The 15084-nt window shown below is 37.3% G+C and overlaps 1 protein-coding gene across 2 annotated transcripts; it reads left to right on the top strand.

Annotated features, from left to right (window-relative positions):
- Positions 1–235: 235 nt before the first annotated feature.
- On the top strand, positions 236–14213 carry ankrd10a (ankyrin repeat domain 10a). 2 transcript variants are annotated; one of them, XM_058380437.1, is made up of 6 exons: positions 236–561; positions 3075–3227; positions 4916–5007; positions 11511–11746; positions 11842–11928; positions 13308–14213. In XM_058380437.1, the coding sequence occupies exons 1-6, from the start codon at positions 364–366 to the stop codon at positions 13664–13666; spliced, it is 1125 nt and encodes a 374-aa protein (XP_058236420.1). In that variant the 5' UTR covers positions 236–363; the 3' UTR covers positions 13667–14213. The 2 variants fall into 2 exon arrangements, with proteins under 2 accessions (XP_058236420.1, XP_058236421.1); XM_058380438.1 differs by having other exon boundaries at positions 11842–12091; positions 13308–13446.
- The last annotated feature ends 871 nt before the right edge of the window (positions 14214–15084 follow it).

Raw genomic sequence — 15084 nt, 5'->3', positions numbered from 1 at the left:
CCCCTCCAAATCATTGAATTCAGGTGTTGTTTTTCAGAACATCTCCAAAACAAATTTAGGGTATTCCCCAAACCGTGTCATATCGGTGTCAAAAACATAAAGAAACTATGTCCTCGTTTGTAGCTCAGAGGGGTAAATCCGATTCCGGAGATCATAATCCATGTCTGTTTTTTCGGCGCGCCCGCGATACACAGAGTCAGAATCCGGTCCTGGATTTCCGCGTAACCCACTTAAGTTTCAGTGTGCGCGGTTGTCTTTTGTTGTCTGAGCAGGTTCCTCACAGCCTTGTACGGCGTGCTCGGGGAAAATACAAAGATATTTTATTCCTCCCCCAACTATAATAGCACTATTAGTTGAGGAAACATGTCGGTGGGCATCGAGTTGGGCTTTTCTAACGACGAGGTGCTGAATACGCGCTTTCCGTTACACCGAGCCTGCAGGGACGGAGACGTGCGCGCGCTCTGCTCCCTGCTGCAGCGCCCCGGCGACCGAGCACAGCTCCAGGCGGAGGACTCCTTCTACGGCTGGACTCCCATTCACTGGGCGGCACACTTCGGAAAGGTAGTTACATCGCGTACATGTCTGGCTGAATATCGACAAATAAATGCATAGAAAGAAATGTTCACAGTACTATAGAGTTTAGAGATAGTGACATTTAGGTCAGATTAGTAGTTGCCGTTCGCGCGCGCGCGTGTTGCCGGGTGACAGTAGTGAGTGTGTATTTGATCAGGATAAACCGTTGGGTTTATGCTAGTTATCTGTGTAGTATTTTATGCATTTTCGTCCTTCAGGTCGTATTTCATGTATTCGCCACTACCGTAACCACACACACACACACACCTCGGAATCAACTCGTATTGAAGACAGCTGCAGAGCACCATCCGTCAGTCAGGGGCACGCGCGCGCTCGGAGAAAAGTACGTCATTGATTGGTTGATCGAGAGCCAATAAAACCCGACCCGCCAAAACCACCACTGTGCTGAAGGGAAGCTTTCACCCGTGGACTTAGTGTTTAGTATTCTTTCATTCATTAAAATAAATAAATAAAAAACGAAAATGAAGTCTTAGTTTCTGCTAAGTACATAATTATAGGATTTTGTAATAATTGCTCCATTGTCTCATTATGCGGCGCTCCCTTCTATTTAAATAAACTGGCCGTGTGGCTCGTGGCTATTTTTAGCCTCCATCCCTAACGGAAGTTTCCACAGAAACTCCCTGAACAGAGGCCAGTGAAAATAGTGGTGTATAAAAGTGACTTGATTTAAGATTCAGTCTGAGATCAAAGCAATAAATCCTAAATCTCATCCTAGTGTAACCCAGATGTGTGTGTGTGTGGTTTTTTTTTGTGTTTTCTGGACAGTTCATAAGCCAAGTAGAACAAAATGGACATGTCTCATGATGTAGAGCTTCTTACATCAACATGTCCTCTGTAGTGTTTATGGAGGATCTTATCATTTGCAGAACAGAGGAGTGTTTTTCCTAAAGAAAACTCTCTTGGATGTTGGAAAGTTTGTGTTTGGGTGTGAGAGCCAAGTCTGAGTCACCCTGAGCTGCAATGGCTAAACAGCTGCTGAAGACAAGGAGGGCCAAGAAAGACACAAAGCTCATACTAAGACATTTTTTTTGATTACTTTATCTGACAGTAGATTTATGGTGAGTTTCTATTTCCTGATTCATAATAATCTGTACCAGGTACAGAACAGTGCCATGTACCTTACAAACGGGTAGCAAAATCACCATATTGTCATGTGATTTGGCAGAAAAATAGCAAAAATCCCTTAGTCCCTGAGAACCAGTGCATGTTTATTTTTGTAGAATGTAATCTGCATGCTCATTTATTGTTGTCCTGCTATTAATATACACAAACAGATGGTATATATACACTATTGCCAAACGTTTTGGGACACCCCTCCAAATCACTGAATTCAGGGGTTGGACTCGGCCCCTTAGTTCCAGTGAAAGAACTCTTAATGCTTCAGCATGCCAAGACATTTTGGACAATTTCATGCTCCCAACTTTGTGGGAACAGTTTGGCGATGACCCCTTCCTGTTCCAACATGACTGCAAACCAGTGCACAAAGCAAGGTCCATAAAGATGGATGAGCAAGTTTGGTGTGAAGGAACTTCATAGAGTCCTGACCTCAACCTGATAGAACACCTTTGGGATGAATAAGAGCGGAGACTGTGAGTCAGACCTTCTCGTCCAACATCAGTGCCTGACCTCACAAATTCGCTTCTAAAGAAATTGGTCAAATAAATTCCCATAAACACACTCCTAAACCTTGTGGAAAGCCTTTCCAGAAGAGTTGAAGCTGTTATAGCTGCAAAGGACAGGCCATCTCTATATTACATTCATGTGCATGTAAAGGCAGACATCTTAGTTTTGGCCTGGCTCACAGTCTCCGCTCTAATTCATCCTAAAGGTGTTCTATCAGGTTGAGGTTATCACAACGCTGGGGGCATGAAATTGCTCAAAATGTCTTGGTATGCTGAAACATTAAGAGTTCCTGTAACTGGAACTAAGGGGCCAAGTCCAACCCCTGAAAAACAACACCTGATTTCAATGATTTTGAGGGGTGTCCCAACATTTTTGGCAATATAGTGTATGTTGTGCTAGCAAAAGAGTTATCTTAACACTACACTTTCCTTCATATGGTACTGTGAGTGTGTTTACATAGCCTATCAGTGTGTTCCTATCATCCATACATCCACGCTTATTAATCTGACTGATGCAGGCAGTGGGATTCAGAACAAGTAGTTCACTCTGTATTTACAGCATTGATGTACATTGAATTAAATATCCTCATGATTGTCTCACCTACTGAGCTATTTGGTGGGTAACTCTTAATATAGTAAACAGTCACACAATCTTCTAGTGAAAAGTCCACCCGTGCACTTTATTGTATGTTCCTACAGGCTGTTATTATGTGGATTTTTTTGCTTGTCTGTGTATGTAGATGACCAGCTGTAGACATAAAGACTAGATTTGAAAAGATGTCTGTCTGAGGTGTTTGGTTGTCATCTTTTCTTTAAAACAGTGTCACTAATTGCTTCTCTCTTATCTCTTTGCTACAGCTGGAGTGTGTATTGCGATTGGTACAGGTGGGCTGTGAGGTGAACGCTGTGACAACACGCTTTTCACAGACTCCGGCACATATCGCTGCATTCGGAGGACACCCAGAGTGCCTTGTTTGGCTCCTGCAGGCTGGTGCTGAGATCAACAGACAGGTGAGAGCTTTGTCGTATTAAGTGGTGAAGCATTACTGACCGGTATTATCGTTGTAGGTGCTGACTTTTTCTTTAATTGAATAAACTAAATTTACCTTGAAAGCTTTTGCGTACCACATGAGCGCTACTAACCACGGATGGTTAGGACTAGTATGTGTTTGCTTTGAAGTAGTCACTTTTCTGTTAGTCTGCTCAAGCCCTCAAAGACCTTTGGTATAGATCTTAAGAAAGAAATCAATTTGGAAAAGGGCAAGAATTAGCTTGTGTTATATTTTTATGACCTTAAAACATCACTGATGGGAGATGGAGAGTGAATCCTCGCATGGAACAATGTGTAGAGCTATAGACCTGGTTGATGGACTGTACATTAAGCAGAGATTTTTGAGTATGGACAGATATGACATGTAGAGATGCACAACTAGTGTAATTGTTGAAACTCTGTCTATGTGAACACAAACTTACAGGAAAATAAAATTATTATTACAGTGTCTTTTTATGAGCTATGAAGACAGTTGGCCCAATTTCTAAAGAAGGGAAAATCAACAGTTGCTATGCTAAACCAATGACCTTTCAGCTACCCACATAAAGTACCAGCCCACTCACTTCCATACAATTTATTCAGTACAAATCCTCTTGTGCAGGATCATCCTGGCTTGACTTTGACTAAACACTTGATTAAACTTTGCCTAGAATCAAGCATGGACAGTAAACTAAATACTAATTGATATACAAAAAGAACAGGTTTTATGATTTAATATATATATATATATATATATATATATATATATAAAAAACACTGCACACTTTTCAACAGTCAGCTGTTATTTATATTCCTCGAAGATGATCTGCCTGCCATACCTCTTGTAAGACATCTCCCTCAAGATGTTTGCTCCAGCTCCTCCCATGACGGCTTGATTAGTTTAAGCTTTGCTGACTGCACAGTTCCTTTATAGACCAGGTCTGTTGTGCTTCTGCTGTTGTTGAAAGTCATTTATAACTGTCCAGGAGATGATGAACATGGTGTTCCAAGACTATTAAATAATATCAGTATAGTAGATATCATATAACGCCAAGCAAGGAAAGACTTAAAAGTGAACAATGCACATCCCAGGACAGTGATGAAGATAATCAAGGATGAATAGAGGAGAGTGTGAGTATCCCTGTGGCAACACAGTCTTCTGTAATTGTGTGATTTGACCTACATTCTGCTATTTCTAATGAGAAGCCACTTTGGTGTGTTTTCCCAGCCTCTAGAGGGAGTTCACTGCATCCATCTCTCTGGCCAGTTTCTTGAAAGCACAGATTTGCTCCAGTTTTACCGTGTTGGCACTTGACATGTCACACAGCACCCAGTGGCCTTCTGCCCGGTTACTTGTGAAATGAGACCTTAACGGCACATGAAACTGAATGAATATGATTATAATTATGGGCTAAGTAATCCGTGCCGAGTATTATGGGGATTAAGTATCTGTTCAGGTTTTTTTCCCCCTACTTTATCCAGTTGCAGTAGATGAAAGTAAGCTTGGTCTAAATGTAAATTGCCACTATGTTCATGTTTCTGTGCCATTTTTATTTGATTTTTTGTTATTTTTTTATCACTTTATGCAGTACACTGAAAGTGCACAAATTAGAAAAAAAAAGGTTTTTGTATTAAATGCTTCATCTTTTTGTCATTTGTGTCTTTTCAGGATTATATGGGTGAAGCTCCCATCCATAAAGCTGCAAGGGCAGGTAGCATGGAGTGTATCAATGCCCTGTTGTTCTCAGGTGCAAAACCAGAGTAAGTTATCCTCTTCTTCTTCTTCCATTGTTACACTTCCATTAACCATAAAACACTTTAAAGTCTTTAAGAGATATCCACCAAAAAAAAAAACACCCCACAAATCTGTTATACTAATGATGATTTCTCCATATAACGAGTCAGTCGGTGCAGAATGCCTCAAGTCACTGGCACAATTATTTGCCCCAGACAAGCTTACCAAATGTGGTACTCGTCACGTCCATTGTACATGACATGAAACTTTAAGTAGATTATGTGCAGCTTGTTTCTAAAGCTGTGTAGCTCTATTGACAATGTAAAAAGTATTGTATATTGTTTTTAGATCACTACTGGCTTTTGCTGATATGTGGAAAATCGAACAGCAGAATAAACGAATTTCCCTGCTGTGTACCATTTAAAAGGCCATTGGTATGAAACAGGCTGAGCTTCTTTCTTCTTTTTTTTTTTTTTTTGGTGGATTTCCCTTTTTAAAGCATTTTTTTTAACCTTTTGTTTGACCTTAAATAATTGAGTTTCTTTCATGAGCCTTTAATGAACAGCAATATTTCTTTTAGGCTAAAAACAAATGCACAATTCGTATTTCATGCTCTATACAAATATGCAAAGACGCACACGCGATTTTCAACGCCTTAATTTGTGTAATTGATCGGCTATTCTTAAGTAAAATAATATATTATCATTTTTGTGCTTGTAGTACGTTCTTTCTGTAAATGGGAAAAGTTAGAAAACGCTTAACAAGTGTGTAGGGTTTCTGACAAGAGTGCATATTGTAACACAAGCACATCAGACTCTACACTGAGTGGATCAAAGTTTTCCAAGTTGGACTTGGCTTGTATTAAAATGAAGCCTTGTCATAAGTAATCACGCAAACTGTAGCATTAGCTAGCTTCAGTTTCTGCTCCATGTCACACTCGGTGTGAGATTTAATGCTGCCTTCAAACTAAAATTATAATATTCCTTAGTCTGGTAGTCCTACAACATCTTTTAGTTCTCAGTTTTATTAATCAATAAAGCAAATCCTAAGCAAGCTAAGATTACAGACTCAATTAATTGTACAGTAGTTATGCAAATCCTAATATTACATTTATCACACGGTTCCCCCGAAACCTCCAAAGACATTAAGCATGAAAAGGATTGTGCATTTGTTCAGTAAGTGTAATATATAATTGTATAATGGTTTAAGGCAGTAGATAAGCGTGTCTTGTGTGTTTGCTGCTAAAATCTGTACTTGAAGTGAGGAAAGCTCATTGTGGGATTTTTAGTAGGTGGCCTGGGGTTCATTATTAAGCTATGTAAGGGATTCTACTTTTTTAGTTGAACCGTTTTACTAGACTAATCAGCCTCAAATTCGTAAAAAGTGATGACCGAATACGAAAAAATTACGTCTAATAAATTTGAACCGTACGAGCAGACATTTCCATCCATTGTGCTTGTCAATAGATTTCACAGAATTTATTTTTTCTTACGAAAGGGCTTTCTGTAGCCATTGATTGTCCGTTAGCATCGCTACAGGATTTTATTTCTTCACAAACCATTAAATTAATTTGGAGATTGAGCTTTAAGAAGTAACTGTGTACCATTTGTGGTTAACAAAGTAATCACATTAACGGAGCGGTAGAAACTGGTTAAGTTGCATAGCCATATAGATCATGTTTAAGCTATAAATGTTAAGTTATATATCACATAATTACTCTTTTATTACCTAGCATATCAAACAATAAAAGTAAACATGTCGATAAATTACTAGCTTATTTTCAACATTTATTAGATTTATTTCCACTGTGAATAATGACCTCTGGATTAAAGCTGTAGCTAATGACGTGTAGGAATTTTGGTGGAATAGTTGCACTATTGTTAGTTTCATTGCAAGTCTTTAAAGAAAATGATGAGCTCTAAGGGACTACTTAAAGGTCTGCTGGCTGAAAGCCTTATTACCTCTGAATTGTAAAGGTCAAACCTTACGAGAAGTAGATCACGATGAAGTTCTTATTATATCTGCTTGATTTTTATTATTAGTGACATGTTGAAGAAGTATTTCAAACAGGAATAACCTTAGAGATGTGCCCCTTCACTTTAGGTGACTAGTTTTTGAGGGATTCCTATCAGATCCAGTGATTTATCTAGTTTCCAAAAACGAATAAATGTACTTTTTAGGTTTAGGTAAATAAACCAAAATCATTGTAGGTCTTTGGCACAATGCAATGTGGAATGTTTGCTGCGTTTTGAATAATTGAACTGTTTCACGTGCATGTAGTTAAGGGTGGCTAAATGAACTTCTGCTGCAAGTTTAAAGATTGCATTTAAATTGTAACTACATGAGATGGTGTTTGAGTGACCTTAAAGATTAAGGAGCCTATAATTTACTATGCCTTTCTATTAAATATATCCTAATATTAGCTATAAAGCACACAGTTACCCACCCCATATGTACAGTACAGTTACCCAACCTAACTATGTTATATATATATATATATATATATATATATATATATATATATATATATATATATATATATATATATATATATATATATATATATATATATATATATATATATACACCATATATATATGGTAGGGTAGTCATATTTTTCAGATTCGGCCACAGAAAAAATTAACCTGGGAAATGTAAACTTGCTGATTTTTATGTGCTTTTGTGGTGCAGAAGAAAAAAATGTATAGTTTCAAACATAAATAAATATTTAACAGCATAACAGCTTTTACGACCAGCTAGACTAACTAGGGTCACTTGGATAATAAACTTCATACCGTTTGATTAATTTTCCCAGGATGAGGTTAAAATGGGTCATGGGAACTTAAACGTAGAGGTTTTTGTGTTTGCGTGAGTAAATATTATTAATAATACTCTTTTGGCAGTCATTATTTGCATACAAGATCTGTTGATGTCTTTTACATAAGAGAAGTTTTTAAAGATTGTAGATCTGTTACATAATCCAGACATTAATTTGCTGGATGATTGCCTTGGAGATGTAATCTTATAACTCGGTTAATATTTCATTCAAATCTTAGCTCTGTTTCTTGGGCCAGGTTGATAAAAATGTGTAAAGATCAAACTAGAACGAAAGCTCCAGTCAGTTTTTGGTTGCCACGATAAATAAATAATGAACATTCTTACTGAATGGTCAAAAGCTGAGTATCGAACCCGAGCAGAGTTTAAAATGAACATCCCATCGGCAGCAGTAGTTCATTTTGCTTAAAACAGTTTGAGGTTGGTCACCACTACATAAGGCCTGCGGCGTTAATCATTCAAAACTCTCTCTTTAATGAGCTTTCAACCCTCAAGCATTCTGAAATACTGTAATTCTATGCAGTCTGACCTGCATAAAATGTCAACTAGTTAGCCAGATTAGCCTGGTTCAAGCAAGTGTAGGTTGTGTAAATGGCAAATGTGCAAGTGTTTTTGTGCTTCCTAGAAATATAAATGTATGTTTCAATTGTTTGAACCTTTCTTGAGTTTGACGTGTATGAAATTATGTTGCTTTATTTTCTGAAAGTAGCATGTGCAAAAGAAAAAAAAAAAAAAGAAATAAAAACTTTATTGAAGCTCCATTGTGAAACGTTACAGAGAAGGAAAAACCCCTACACATGTCAATGTTTTGCAGCCATTGAAATTGAACATGACTTGATTTTCTCAAGTAAAGCCCAGAAAAGGGGGGAAGCATTCCAAAAACTGCTGAATCTGCCACACGTGCTTCAGCGAACACCCTTACAGTTGTGGCAATGAGTGTTCTCACTATCGCTTCCTTCAGTATCTACACACTGGCAAACTGTCGAGGTATTTCTTGCGGTGATTGGTTTTGATTTTAGGAAATCAGTAATGATAGAATTGTTTAGACATGCATGCTTTGCTTAGACAGCATCAGCTTTGTTCATATTTTTTTTTCTGTTTTATTTTTTTGTCATTTTTCTTTTTCAATTTGCAGGGAAGACTCGTGTAGTAGCTAGTCTGAAATGATATTAAAACATCTTACATGTGGTTTACGTAGATATTAGCATGAATGTACTACTAGTAGTATGCTTAGGCTCACAAAGCAAAGCATTTCAGGAATGATGAAAGCAAATGCTTCCTTGAGCAAATTCGTTGCAAATTTTGTGAACTAAAGCCTAATGTTGAATGTCAATCTTAAGATATGTATCAATAGCTTAGGAAATTGATCTTTTCAATGCCAGACAATGACCATCATGGAAAGCGTTTTCTGAGGCTTGTTTTCATGTTACAGCGGTTCCTTGTTATAACGGGCATAGTAGGAAAAACTAGCCAATATTCAGTATGTGAAATAAATGACTACCTTTATCTAACCAGCCGAATGAACACATCCGCCACAAATTACCAAATCCTGGTGCTGTGTGTATTTTTATATTTAATGTAACAATATGGAGAAATACATACCTTTAGAAATCCCACAGCACTGGAAGTAAAAAGCTACTTACAAAGTGTCGGCGTTAAACCTCAATATATATATATATAGACAGCTTTGTAAGTAATGCCCTTACAGAAGAAGGCCTGACTGAAAGAATCTAGCAAAAGAAATACAGTGTTGAAGATGCAGGCAACACCAATGGGACAAAAAAAAAAATTAACCATACTTGCAGGGGTCAAAGATGCAGAGGGTCAGCAGTGATGTCTGCTATATGAGCAAATTGTATATGTATACTTAACACAATTTTATATCATCGAACACAGCTCATCACTACAAGGGCTGTGTAGGTTTATTATTATTATTATTTTTATTATTATTATTAAAGAAGTAGACCTCTTAAATTGTAACTGACCTTTAAAGTATTGTGATATAATACTCCTGATATAATTATGTTAAATTTCCATTTCTCCAAGTAAAATAATAGGCATATGCCTACTATTAACTTAAAGCAGATTATTTATAACTAAATGTAAATTGTAAACGATTAAATAAATGTACTACACAAGCTTTACTAGAGCATAGATGTGTTGTTTTGTTCTGTATAGGTCTAACAGGTTCATCTCAAACACAGATGCATGTTGTTGCTGTTTATACTTGGTATTATCACCTACCCAGCATTTGTAACATGATCATGTTTTTATTCCGAATGCTATAAATAGGTCGTCCCCGTACCGTAGCCTGCGGTGGCCATTCTGTTATTCCTTCCATTTGCTTTTTTTTGTTTTTTTTATTCAACCATCTCGAACCATTGTCTGGCATTGTTTAGAAATGCTTTGAATCTATTCTTTTCTGTATCTCAGCAGATTCAAATGAACTGATGCACTTGGAAGCATTTTCTAATTAAGCTTGGGGATTGTAGGTAGGAATTTGTAAAGGCAAGAGAGTCATGTTGTCTTTTTTTTTTTGTGAAAAAACTGTTTAACTTTATCTTCTTTTTGTGCTCAGGACTTGTCCCAAATGAATTGTTTTATGTACATGGATGAAGTAGTGGCTGAGGGAAAGTCTAGGAGAAACAATAAGTTCATGGATGAACCCACCTGCATTTCAACTGGTCTTGTGAAGCTCCATTATTTCTTATTATGTTTTTTCCCCCCATAAAACTGTTCAGAGTCTGTTCGTGCAGTTAGACCATAATTATAAATTATTAGGAATTATCTGCCACAGTGCCAGCATGTCTACTTTGTAGTAAAATTGGCAATTAACAAGATCAACAAAATTCAACGAAATTTTTCTCCTTATGTCACTTTACTGTTAACTGTTCTTTAGTTGTTTATAATTAATCTAATTGTTAGTCTCACTTTTTAAGGATTTTGTTAAGCCTTTTTAAATTATTTATTTATTTTAATTTTATTTTATTTTTATACAGTAGAAATGGATTAACATGATTTTTAATTATTTGTTTTAAATGAATCCCTGGCATTCAGTACACTTTAATTATTAATCATTATTATCTAAATGTTCATCATACTAATTGTAAGCTACTTTTATTTTTTTCTATATGTTAAGATTTCACTTTTTTGTGTTTTGTTTTTTAAAAAAATGACCTTTTTAAATGGGTTGGTTCATCCAAGAGTACTTATTTTTTTTTAAGCTACACACTGCAAATGGACATTTGTATATGGACGTACTATAACGTACTGTATGAAATATTCGAATAAATTGTCTCTTAAAAAACCGTAGTAGAAATACAGAAATTGAATGAACCTTATGTCTGAGTCCAGTTGTAGTTTGTAATGATCATGTGTTGGTCGTAACGAGGCCAAAATGATGATATTGAAAATTTGTTTGAATATTGAAATATTCTGATTTAAAAAATTAATTAATTAATTAAAAAAGAGAGAGAAAGAAAGTAAATGGAGATTATTAGTACTACATACTTTCCTTTTGCAGTGTGTCTTGAGTGAATTTTTTTTTTTATATAAAATGCATTAGTAACAGGGACAATATAGTCATTTCTTTGCTTATGATCATGATTGATTGAAATGATTTTTCCCTGTTAATTAGTCATTGTTTGTTGATCACTTTAGACCATTGTACTGATCATCTTTCTTCGCTGTGCAGATCAAGGAACGCAAACGGATTGACTGCGGCCGACCTGGCCCGTGCACAAGGCTTCCAGGACTGTGCTCAGCTCCTCTCCAACGCAGAGAATCAACTCAAGCACCTTAATGGGTTTGGCCATAATGGAACTGACCTCACCCACATCCAAGGGCGGAGTCTTCTTAATGGGGTAACCAATAGGAAGAGGCTCCATGATTGCTCAGAATTGAATCATTTGAAGAAAGCAAGAATTGATTGTAAGTGTTATTAAATCTTAGAGTTTTCTGCAGGGCTTTAAAACCTCAGGAACTGTATGTGTATTTACGAAATACCTGATTTGTTCCTCCTTCAGGCTTGGATTTTCCTGTGAAGCCTGTCAGTGCCATGGAGGAAGATATTGAAAGTATGCATGTAGAATCTGCCCCAGACAACCAATCAGGTGCGACTGGAGCTTTTCCACCTTTGCCTACTGACAGTGAGCCTCATGTGGACAGTTTTGCAATGGACAGTCGTTCTCCCGCCTCACACATAGTGGAGCCTGCTCCTTGGCGCTGTACGAATTCTTATGCCTACCTGTAATCTGTTAGGAAAATCCCCTGTAGGTTGGTATAGATTTTCCCAACATGCATATTAATCACAATTCTGGTGCTCATATTTCACCATGTCTCTCACTTTTAATGACCTTAGTATTAAAAGGTGCTATCTGCTGGTCTTCTGATATTGATCGTCTCCCAAAGTTTAGGTAGCTAAACTAGCAGAACTCTGAGGTTGGATTGGATTTTTTCCCCTTGTTTGTTTAAACTTCTGATGATTAATTTTTTTTTAAATGAAAGCCTAATTTTCATAGAAAACAATCATATTACATTTATATTAAATATGTTACATCTAGAGTATCTGTTTCAAACTTAAGCTAGCTGATCATCAGTCCCACTTCAATTTATTAAGTACGTACTGCATACTGGAGCTAACTAATGGCAGTAATATTTAACTTGACTGTTCTCTGATGTTGGCTGAAATATTAGCTTTCTGCTGCACTGAAAACTTTAACATAATACAAGTCAATCATACACTTAATCATACAGCTCTCGTCTGGTCTGACGAGAAGTTTTGATTGGCCGTTCATAGAAATTCATCATAGAATTTCATTTATAAACTGATCTGGAAATAAGTGAGCAAATTTAATTGTTACTTAAAATAGTTCTACACGTCGTCGCCGACAATGTTGGTCACATTAGTCCGAAGGCGCAAGTAAAACATTTTCCTGGATGAGGCTACTGGCTAGTCAATAGAACCTTATCAACCCAGGTCTATCTGTGAGTTTTTACATTTTGTTTAAAACATACACCAAAATAAAATAAAAATACGGTTGACGTATTTTTGAGCAAAATACCAGATAGGACCTTTTCATACTGAGGTCAGTTTTGTGTATAAGATGTGAAAGTTTAGACATGCAGTATCAGACTGTATTTATTCATTCCTTAAAAATCACACTTAATGGCCTTAGAAAGTACATGGTTCAAAAATCATTTTGTTTTGTTTATCACTCCAGTGTGCCCGTTTCGGTCATTACAAGTTTGGGCATTTGTTGGATTATCCTGTTTTTGTAAAAATGTTTTGACTTCTAGACTGTTTAATGAATACATGGTTTATCCATCTGAACAGTAAAAGTAGAAAAACATTGTATGAAGTGTAAACTCTAGACAGTCTCTTATTACCTGATTTGGTATTCCCCAAAACTTCCCCCTTGCTGTGCTGCTTCATCTTCACTCATTCCCCCGTCTGGCTCTCTCTGACCCCATGTTTTGTTTTGAATGACAGATGGCACCATAGAAATAGCCACAGGCTTAAGCAATGGCCATGCACAAGAGAAGAGTTTTGAAACAAATGGCCATTGCCACCCACACCAGCCTGATGCACCCGAGCTGGGCAGTAACATGTGCGGCTCACTGCACCTCAGCGGCAGCCCCAGCAGCTACATGTCTCACAGGCCCTTGTGGGCCACGTTCTCATCAGACTTCAGCGATCATCTGCACTACGGCCACTACCACGGCTTTGGAGACACGGCTGAAGACCTGGAGGACACTGTAAGCCGTCACGAGCACATAACCACTGTGAAGCTTGAGCAGCACTACAACCAAGAGGTGTTAAATGCTATGCAGCTGTTTCATGGATCATGAAGGGGTTAGAGTCCATCTCTTTGTATAAAAAGTGGGCGTAAAGAGCCACCCAGCCGCCTTAAACCTTAACCAGTTTACCCTATCTTTGTTCTTGCACCTTAAAAAAAGGCCACAGTAAAAGGAGTTGATTTGTTGCGGGGGAGGCTTTGTACCAAAGGGGTATTTGTGTTTTTTGTATCTGACTTTTTGTGAACTCTTTATTTTATGCTATGTTTGAATAATAGAATAACTGATAATGGTTAAGTAGAGCAACAGTGGATGATTTGTTGATAACTGGTGCATTCAGCTTTCCTATATTGTTTTCACACTTTCTGACCACAGGAGAATGAAGAAACATTGAAATATCCTTTGTAAGGTTTCCGTTTGTGTGTGGGGATCTGTGCAGATATTTTCCCCCTTAAGCAGTTTGTTTGGCACTAGCATTATAAAATGTATGGAACAATTTGTTTCAAGTTGAGTGGTATGGGTTATGTAAAAGTATTTGTTTTGAGGAAAATGGACATTTTTGACATTCCTTGGATCTTTTGTGTTGTGATTACATAAAAGTATTTGAGATGAAATGTGTTCCTCTCATTTGTTTTCCACTTTGACTTTTTAGGGCAGTTTGGTGGGTTATATTCAGTCTACATTTTATGTTTAGTGTGTGTGAAAATTACATCTCAGTTAAAAGATGGAGTTGAATAAAATAAAATTTGAATAGATTTTTTTTTTAAAATTTTTATTCTTGAGCCTGCCCCCAGTTATATCCATGTACACCAGTGGTGTCCAGTCTTACCCTCAAAGAGCCGGTATGGGTGCAGGTTTTCATTCCAACCAAGCAGAAGCCACACCTGAGTCTATTGAAAGCCAAGATCAACTAATAAAACAGGGGGAATCAGGTGTGGTTCCTGCTTGATTGGTATGAAAACTTGCACCCATACTGGCCCTTTGCGGATCACATTGGACAGGACTGTCATAGTATTACTTTTAAGTGCTTGAAAGCCAAGTAACAACTCTATAACCATACAAAATTCTCTATAGAAATTGTCTATAGAGTGATTATTAAAGGGGGCAATCCAAATTTAAACTAAATTTCAGGACCAGATGTTTCTTCTAGCTCTGCAATACCTTCTTTAAATACTTATATATATATATATATAGCCTATTGATTCTAATAATGAATCGCGTGTATATTTGACACATACACCGAACAGGCATAACATTATGACCACCTGCTTAATATTGTGTTGGTCCCCCTTTTGCTGCCAAAACAGCCCTGACCCATCATGCACTGTGTATTCTGACACCTTTCTATTAGAACCAGCATTATCTTCTTCAGCAATTTGAGCAACAGTAGCTCGTCTGTTGGTTCGGATCACACGGGTCAGCCTTCACGTACATCAATGAGCCTTAGTCGCCCATGACCCCTGAGCAGGGCC

This window comes from Hemibagrus wyckioides, linkage group LG26 (assembly GCF_019097595.1).
Source record: "Hemibagrus wyckioides isolate EC202008001 linkage group LG26, SWU_Hwy_1.0, whole genome shotgun sequence".
Lineage (NCBI taxonomy): Eukaryota > Metazoa > Chordata > Actinopteri > Siluriformes > Bagridae > Hemibagrus > Hemibagrus wyckioides.
The sequence above is the reverse complement of the archived record's forward strand: the minus strand, read 5'-3'. Positions and strand labels throughout refer to the sequence as shown.